This window comes from Cephus cinctus, unplaced genomic scaffold (assembly GCF_000341935.2).
Source record: "Cephus cinctus unplaced genomic scaffold, Ccin1 Ccin1_scaffold2412, whole genome shotgun sequence".
Taxonomy (NCBI): Eukaryota; Metazoa; Arthropoda; class Insecta; order Hymenoptera; family Cephidae; genus Cephus; species Cephus cinctus.
Genome location: NW_014334247.1, coordinates 22,248 through 31,753, shown reverse-complemented (window position 1 = coordinate 31,753; position 9,506 = coordinate 22,248). Strand labels below are relative to the sequence as shown.

Genomic DNA, 9,506 nt, shown 5'->3' with positions numbered 1-9,506 from the left:
GAGTACAATAACTTAATGTGACAGAGTCACGTATTTCGTACTAGGTTGAGTAGTGTCCAATTTCGCAATGCTAATGGTCTTTGCTGAAGCTAAATAGTACATTTTGAAAGATTTTCCATCGACTCACCACTCGTTACCTTGAGTAAAAAAAGTATTGGCACTGGAAAATATTGCTAGAGGCCTCTGATTTTACTTGCGGACTGTACATGCAGTATTGTAAGCATGAAGTTCTGATCTCTCACTAGATGGCGACATCTGACCGGTAAAGAATAGTAGATAACGTAGATCTCTTCCTAGCTTCTCCAGTCAGCCATATCAAACTGTTCCGGCGCATTCATCCCCCATGAGAGAAATATTGATTTCCATGTCCCACTGTCCACATCATATCCCCACGACACTAGCGCAACAAGAACGTTCCATAAGGGCGTTCCAGTTGCCACATTACCTTGAACACTGACCAACCTTCATAAATTCCTTAAAAACCCTACTGCAAGAGTGTCATACTGTTGAGAAAAAAATGACCAAAATACTGTTTTAAAAAATAAACCACTACCTCAAGCCCTTTCTAAAGTCCCATATCAATAACGTACAAAGATATACCAGTTTCTAAACCTAGTGAAAAACATCATAGTGCAAGGTAAGTCCACAGGTTTTATTGTCGCGTGTATTTTTGTCCAACTGCACTAAAAAGAAGACGGGTCGGAGTCGAAATCTTGATATGCATATTCGGAACCACAATCGGTGCACCGACAGCTGTATGAATTAGTAGAAGAAATGCAGTGCGTGCACAAATCCAACGAGGGCGCGAGTATCAGCTGGACGAGTGGTCGTGCTAAATATACACGTCGAGGCACGCGGTGTCTGACAAACTCGGCGTCCAATTCCTTAACCCCGAACGTCGACAGAGCCTTTCCTTCGTTTGACGGTACGGCGTAAAGAGCAGGCGACGCTCTGCGGGAGTGTTGAGGCAATTGGTACGCGGTAGAAATCAGTTGTAGCGCGTTATTCAAGGGGTAGGGAAACGAAGGCTCCATATTGGGACCTGATTATAAATAAATTAGGCATAAACCTTGAAACGGTATTGAGAAGTTTTATTTGAAGAAAATTGAAAATCTTCAACAAGCATTCGTTGCGACATTTATTTTTCAGGTTGGACGTTCCTGACGTCACGTACTCACGTGGTGGCCGGCTACCTTGGTAAGTGAGCAACCGCGTGGCGTCGTACCTCACATACACTTTTATAGTTGTGCATATATATATATATATATATATATATATCAGAGTTTTTATATGTGACTGAAGCTGTGAATCTACTACGTGCGAACTAACATTTGAATTCGTGAGAGCAGCCGCTCAGTGATGTAATTACGAGCGCGTGTTTCTGCAGACTGTTCTTGGCCTTGTCGTTTTACTGTTGGATTGTTTGAACATTTTTATTTAATTATTTAAATTATTATTATTAATTGAGAAGGTACTTATCTAGTAATCATTTATACTAATCGATTAATCAGTTATACGGATACTGCGTTGGTGTTAGGAGTGTACTTATAATTGTGAAAAGAGATTTAAAAATATTTAAAAATTATAAGTGTTGAAACGAATAAGGTTTGTACGAAAAATTTGAGTAATTTATACATTTTATTTCGTTAATAATTTATAATTCCCAATGACGTGTCTGTCATCAGCAATGAAATTTTTATATCACCTCTTGGCTCTGTCATTAGTTACACGTATGTATATCTATCATTATAGATATGGTTGTTTTTAAAGTAAGCGAAATACAATCCCTGTGATATTACGTTACTATGAAATGCCTTCAAGAAAAAACAAAAGATTGTTGTTTCAGTTTTATACTGTTATCTATTATATATCACGTTTCTCCTTTCAAAGAATAGCTGATTACTGGTCGTACTCTTTGTTCGTTAAATTGAAAATTATCGACGTAAATGATGGTAGAATAGTCACTACAGTGCACAGGATCAATAACGCCACTCCACACGTTAATAGACATGAACAAGTATTTACGTCGATATCATACTAGATACGTCATGTACGCACACATTTCTATATCAGGTGCATCAAATTGAAATTACTAAAAATCAATTAAAGAAATACGCGTGTATCACATTATACAATTTTATAATATATGTATATAATAATATATAATAACTACCATGCTAGAATCTGTACAAATTTAGTTATTCGATTTGCACTCGTGAATTGGCTAATTCGATTGACCCTGACAAAACGGTACGCGTAAGAAGCAAGGATACGAACGTGAGATTTTTCCATGAGTTGGGCAACTAGCCAAATTTACTGACCCGCGCAGATAGGGAAAGTTTAACACGTGACTGTAGTTGGCAATGGCTACTTCTAGTTTAACGTCAGTAAATAATGTCTAACCCTTATGACGATTATTCACAGATAGAGATGAACATTCCGAAAACGGACGCTCTGTTGTCAGTCGTATTACCAAGTGAAATTCCAACTTCGCCCAGTTCACAACAACTTTTAAATCGGGACCAACAGGTATTTTCGATAAAGTTTTCTTCTGAGGATTCTATTTTTGTAACCGCGTTATTTATTTATTTATTTTTCTTTCACAGGACGAGGAGGCATCTGATTGTCCACTTCTCACGCCAAGCCCACCTCCTGAACAAATGCACAAGCCTTTGGAAACTGCCGCTATTTTTAATCCACTTGAGGATACACCGTTAGAGATGACACCTACAGAGGCTTTGGAAAATATTAATTCCGAGGACGGTCTTAATGCATATATGAACATTGTGAACAGTTGCAGCAAACCCCTGAACGATGGTACGTAGATTGACAATAATTATCCACTTAATAACATGGATTGGGATAAAGATTTAACTATATCATACACCTGCTATTTGTGCATTATTATGGACAAACGCCAAGGCAGCATTCTCTTCTACCTTGTTAACTTGGTGTCAGATATTTAAGTAATTTGCAGGCACCAAATTCATTTTCACTTTGCTACAGGCTTTACCTATAACACTGTTGACGACGGCAGTTTTTACATTGCGGCATTTCATTGGATTCTAGCAAAGTAGTGTTAATCGAATATCCGAATACAATCCAATAAATTGAACGAGACACAACTTTGATACACCGTATTTGAAAATTAATATTCCTCAATTTTCAAGGAAGAATAATTTATCGGTATTTATAAAAATATTCCTATTTTCCGATATTTAGTAAAACTAAATTATAAATATGTCTTCGATGCGGCTGATATTCAATCTTGTTAACGTTACGTAACGTTAAAATGCCCACACGATCGAATATATTCACGGTGATAATTTAGCCTATTAATAAAATCAGACAAGATCCTCACTACTATTTAATTTCACTGTTACAATTTTATAATTTTGCCTGTTAATAAAATCAGACCAGATCCTCACTACTATTCAATTTCACTGTTACAATCCAAACCATTCGGTATTGTCTTCTACAGTCAGTATATCAACTAAGCGCCAGGCACATGTCTCGCATCAATTTAGTAATTGTACTTGACTCATTTATCAATCACTTAACCTCGTTTTACAATGAGGAGTTGTCACGCAAAATAACTGTCTGCAAGACTCGTTCAGGACACGCAGAATCATCGGCTCGATTATATTACTCATCATTGTGATTCACATCACAGCCAAGCTGCACTGTAAATACTTGTGAATAGTGAATGCTGATTTATTACACTAATCTTATTGCATTTTAGAACCAAGTTCAAGGGATCCAATGGTAGAATCTACCAGCAGCAGCGAAAGTGGCAGTGATACCAATGAACCAGTATGTACTCAACTATTGACCCAGTTGAATACCGCTTATCATCATTTAGCACCCGACGCACAGGCTCTGGTAAGTAAACAGAATTTCCTTTATTCCTAAAAAGTCATTGATACGATTAATACACCGTTACGAAATGATTCTAACAGCGAAAGATACTCCCTACATACGTATTCGCCGATTTTACATCAAGGAAATCGCTCATTGGACAACGCACCAAAACAAATGACAGCTGCCAACTGTCTATTTTATATACATATAAATCATTTTATCGCGTTACTTAACACCTGCTACTTGGCTCGCCACGACCAATCATTCATTTCTCAAATGATCTTAATAAACTCAATCTCATCTTACGCATATGACATAGTAGTTGGTTGGAAGTGTTGTCGATTTTTTGTTTTTTGACACCATCGACGTCAAGTCTTTTATATATATATATATATATATATATTCATTCGGATAACGCTTTGTATTTTTGACAAATTTCTAAATATGCAAAACACACATTTTTTGTTTGATACCGTGGCTACCAATGCATGCTTCTTGAATACTTTCTGCAAAAGTAACCCTGACTGTTATTTTTTGGACTGAATTCTTAAGCTGTTTGGCACGGATAAGAAATTCCATCCTAAATACACTCTACGACATATGTACCAATTGTACCATATGCACCAACCAACCATATGCACCAATTGTATCGGACTCTCGAATGCTTTGCGTTACTTTTCAATTGACTATTTTTTTGGTCTTTGTCACCACATGGGTTATCAATTCCACCTGTCAAATCAAATTGACACTATATAGATAGTGTTGTATTTCAAAATAGTCTAGTGAATATTTCTATCGCTTTGACTTTGGAACTTAAACGCGCGGTCGCAGCTTAACCAATCTATATCTTACTCCGGTCGTATTGTCAGTGTCAATCATTTATTGACAGACTGACATTTCCGCTTCTTAAATAGCTGTTAAACGCAAAAACCAAGACATCGCCTGATGATTCTTGGACGATCCATCGGAGGCAGGGAGATTTATAAGTCTGTACTAATATGCTTTTTTGCTTTCTAACACCATCGAAGACTAAAGCCATAACTCTTCAGTTTTACAATCAGGAGAATGGCGGGAAGCCTCCACTCGTTGGGATTCAATTGGTGGTACCAAAGACCCCCAAGGACTACAGATTTATGTCATGGAATTGGCCGTTAATTCGAAAGACTTGCTTCTGGTCCTTTATGTCTGTACTTGTTGGATGCGCTGCACTAGTTATCGGTGTTATCGCCACCATGCCAAAAAGGTACGTCAAGATCCAATTACAAAGAAGACTAATGCGAAAGTCAAATCTTGAAGCGTTTCTATTGGATGAGTCATATAAACGATATACTTGTAAAACCCACGAAAGAAGTATTACTGATGGAACAGAAAATAACAGCTGCAGATATGGGCAATGTTAGAAATTTTTATTTACCGATGTATAGTTACATACAACTGGTGGTTTATGACTATTTCATCACTGAATAGAAAATTTTAATATAGTCCATTTGTAATTGTTACTTTGCGTTCCTGTGGGCAATAAATATTTGTACAATTTTCTAGGATTTTACGTTTTTGGTTAGCGCACAAAACGGGTTTAGTAATTGTATATTAGCAGCTAGGTTGGAAGAAAATTATTGCATAATATATGTGCTGATCAAACATAAAATGTAAAGTCCCATAAAGCTGATCGTTAATATGTTTTCTTAGTACGAAAAATGTGTAATTTATTATTATAAGCAATAAAAATTAACATGAATATTATAAATCTAGGTGCGATCCACCAGCCGAATGGTGGCAGGGCAGCCTCTTCTATGAGATCTTTCCAGCATCCTTCCAAGACTCATTCCATATTGGAGACGGCGTGGGAGATATTCCTGGGATAATAATGCGACTTGATTATCTGAAAAATCTTGGAGTTCAGGGAATTCGATTGAATTCGATTTTTCCAGCTACTCATTACCCAGAACATTTTTCAAATATAACCAGCCTAATGGATATTGAGCCCCATCTAGGAACGATGAGTAATTTTACGTCTTTAGTATCGGAAATACACCGAAGAAACATGACCATCATGTTAGATATACCACTGCATCCGTTCGTAAAAGATTTCGGCGAGGAAACCTTTCACTCTTCAGAATTAAACAATGCAGATAAAGCGGTGCGTGAGAGAAGTGCCTCAATTTTACCGGATGTCACACCAACGCCTGAACCATCTGCTCTTCTTCAAGTGCTAACTGTTCTCTCGACAGTTCCTTCAGCATTGGAAATGCCAAAACCAGAAGTTCTCTCGTTGCACAATTACGTGACTCCAGATCACGTGGTCACGGCAGCCATTAAATTTTGGATGAGGAAAGGTGTCGATGGATTCTATCTGAAGGGACTGGAACACTATGTCAAAGAGAAAAACTTTGTTGAACTTTTGAGACATTGGAAAACTATACTAGGTCCATACCGGATATTGATCTGCGACATGGCTGTATTACAAGACGCACCAAATGATCTTGTCAAGAATGTAATACTGAATAAAATAGATCTAGTAGACGTGACATTGCGTGTCAATAATGGAACCCAGGATATAAAATATCAAATTGGAAATATTACCAGTGGCGTCCTGTTCGAAAAACCAGGCAATCCTTGGGTTCATTGGTCAATCGGAAGTGTGAATACCAAACGGATTGCATCTACACTAAGTGTTGGGAATGCTAGTATAGCAGTTGCTCTATTGGGGCTGATGCTTCCTGGAACACCTAGTATATTCTATGGGGATGAGGTACGATAATATAATTAATAAGAATAAGTCAATTTCATGATGACAAAATATAATTTATTTTAATTCTTTTATTATCATTAGATAGGCCTTATGGATTGTGATTGCAAGGATCATCAGGATTTAGCACACGTTCATAATTTAGTCCCTATGTTATGGGACAGCAGAGATGGTTCCGGAGTTAAATTTTCATCCCACGGTACTATCCCTTGGTTAACAGGATCCACCAAATCATCGGAAACCACTCTAACAGGAACTATCTCAGAAATGGCTAAGCTGAGACACGTTACACCTGGTTTATACGTTAAGGCGATATATAAGGATACCAATGGTACAGTTAATTGTGATGTCAGGTAATTGAATTAATTTAATATTCATCGTTAAAAGAAAATTAACAATATACATATAACGAATCGAATATTTTTTCAGATACACGGTAGATGAACTAATCGTGGTCGAACGATGGTATCCACGTAGAAATTCATATGTTTTCGTAGCTAATCTTAGCAACGAAACACGTACTAAGGATCTTTCATTCCTTTATTATGGCGGACACGTTGTTGTGGGGCCAACCAGTAAACTCAACCGGAACGTATATTTCAAGGAATTAACTATTCTACCTGGCGAAGCTTTTGTTATAAAATTGGATAAGTGAAATGCGAGTCTCGTTACGATGAAACTATTTTCAATTCGTTAGAGCCTCGAATCCGTTGTTTGAATTAAACGTTCGAGTTAAGTTTACCGATGATTTCGTTTTACATACTCATATTAACCATTCTGTAAAAATCATCCGCAACGATTAATAATCCTACCACATGAGACTCGCGGGTTTCCGGACTTGACTGAACTTGATCAAATGTTCCTTTGATGGGAAATACTATTTTCATTGAACAATTCACGACGTGAATTTCGAATACGTAAAAGGAAGTGACGGATTACAAATAAGTTTGTTTTCTATTAATTATTATCGAGCCGACGAATTTTATGTGTTGCGCATTTCACATTCCACATGAAGAAACGACCCAACGTCATTTCTTTTTGTCGTTTCTAGTGGAAAGCGATTTTTGTATAAATTTGCGAGTGTATGCGTACTTGAGTTAATTTAAAAATGGCGTTACGAATGGCGATGGAAGGTCCATTTAGCATTTTCAAACGCGTTGAGATTACTTAAATGCATGCATCGTTTTCTTCTATTATTCGTATCAGACTTTCGGACAATAATTCTGTATAATTAAACAAAACCATAAGACTGGAATGTTAACAATGGTGAACACTTTTAGCGTCCGTAATTGTGATTTAACATTTAAGTGCTCACATCTCGTCCACAGAGACCCCAAGAGCCCTTACTTCTTATGGGTACGAATTTGACGCGAACACTTAAACGTTAAAAATGGATTCCATTCGTAAAAAGACATAAGCAAGAAAGAATTGATACGCAAATTCATCCCTTTCGCCAATTTACCTAAAAATTGAAAGTAACCCGCGTTATGGATCTCAATTATGATTCTTATGAAACAATGGTTTTTCTTATATTCTATACATTGGTTGATATTCTTGTTATGATCTAAAAGATTTAAGCATTTTGCATGAAACAATAGAGGTATTAAAATAAATTCTGTTTGTATAAACATTACGAGAGATTGAGAACCTACTGTATCTATTTCTCACAAGTGGTTCACTATGCTATACTTCGGTATATAAGTATCGTAGTACAGTACACTAAACGAGGTTCCCTCAATCCCCACCGCGGAGCTACCATCGAAGTCCTCAGTGACTCTCAAATTGCTCTGGGGAAGGTCCTTGGATCTCGGGCAGAAAGTGCCGTAGTGTAATTACGCTACTAGCCTCCGCCGTCTTTACTCTCAATTCAAGACAGGAAGCTCTTTGGGCTGATCTTGGAGTTGGGCGCGAGAGTATTGGTCAGAGTAAAGCGATGTGTTGGGGTCGGTATCTTCAAAGTTTACGTTGGGATCCGATAACTAAACAGGGCCTATTCCGAGGAAACTTCAATCACTCTTTTTATATTTAACCTATTTCTTCTATTCATACTTGGATATACTTGCCATACATGCGATATATTATTATTACTCTGAATTATTTCACAAACTTTACGTCACAACTTTTCTAAGAACTTTGCTATTCTTGGATTTAAGTAGATCTTATCGAGTGGAAGATATGTCAAATAAACTAAAAGTGACAAAGTTTGTTGTATATCGCTTTGAAAAATAGCAAAAACTGAAACATCATTTGTCAACTAATACTGCACATGTAGGTGCTCAGTGTGCCAAACTGAAATTTAATTAAATTTACCATTTCTCTTGATCGATGTAGTCAAACACTTTGTGCAACTTCAAGTCTATTCACACTGAAAGCTCCATGTTATTTGATGATGTACCGACTACTATGTCAATAGGTAGTACTATGTGTATAAAAGAATAATGAATGTGACCATTTGAATGTCGATACTAAAATTCTCTGTTTTCACATGTGTGAATATAAGATTGTTTTATAGGCATCAGTGATTTCACCTAATAGTCAGAAACCTTAATGTACCACACCACCACTAAAATAAAACCCCCCATATAGGTATTCTTCTGAAATATCATTATTCTGTTATGCCGGTGAATATTTATATGGTATATTGTATTTTCGATACATTGGCATTTCGGAGAATGATCATTGATGGAATTTCATTGCAGTGGTGCGATATATTACAGTTTTTGAGCTCTAATAATAAGTGAAATCATTGGTAGACGTTTGAAAGGATATACAGATTGAGGATAAACGTTCGTATTTAAATAAAATTCCGACGATTAAATAACATTTTTGGAAATATATATTTCTGCGACTTCTCGCATTTTCTATCTTACACGTTGTTTCCGTTAGAAAATGTTTT

The 9,506-nt window shown here is 36.7% G+C and overlaps 1 protein-coding gene across 10 annotated transcripts; it reads left to right on the top strand.

Annotated features, from left to right (window-relative positions):
- The first annotated feature begins 369 nt into the window (after window positions 1-369).
- On the top strand, window positions 370-8,630 carry LOC107274139 (neutral and basic amino acid transport protein rBAT). 10 transcript variants are annotated; one of them, XM_015752933.2, is made up of 9 exons: window positions 370-637; window positions 1,150-1,197; window positions 2,425-2,529; window positions 2,607-2,817; window positions 3,743-3,882; window positions 4,911-5,104; window positions 5,614-6,613; window positions 6,695-6,963; window positions 7,040-8,630. In XM_015752933.2, exons 3-9 carry the CDS (start codon window positions 2,431-2,433, stop codon window positions 7,263-7,265), a joined length of 2,139 nt encoding a protein of 712 aa, XP_015608419.1. In that variant the 5' UTR covers window positions 370-637; window positions 1,150-1,197; window positions 2,425-2,430; the 3' UTR covers window positions 7,266-8,630. The 10 variants fall into 10 exon arrangements, with proteins under 10 accessions (XP_015608419.1, XP_024947176.1, XP_015608418.1 ...); XM_015752932.2 differs by lacking the exon at window positions 370-637 and adding an exon at window positions 884-974; XM_015752934.2 differs by lacking the exon at window positions 370-637 and adding an exon at window positions 903-1,013.
- Window positions 8,631-9,506: the final 876 nt, after the last annotated feature.

Excerpts from the sequence above, each read along its gene's own strand:
- LOC107274139 (XM_015752929.2), top strand. The coding sequence starts at position 1,811 with ATGCCTTCAAGAAAAAACAAAAGATTGTTGTTTCAGTTTTATACTGTT. Across the intron at positions 2,530-2,606 it reads TTTTAAATCGGGACCAACAG|GACGAGGAGGCATCTGATTG; the intron begins GTATTTTCGATA and ends TTTCTTTCACAG. Across the intron at positions 2,818-3,742 it reads CAGCAAACCCCTGAACGATG|AACCAAGTTCAAGGGATCCA; the intron begins GTACGTAGATTG and ends ATTGCATTTTAG.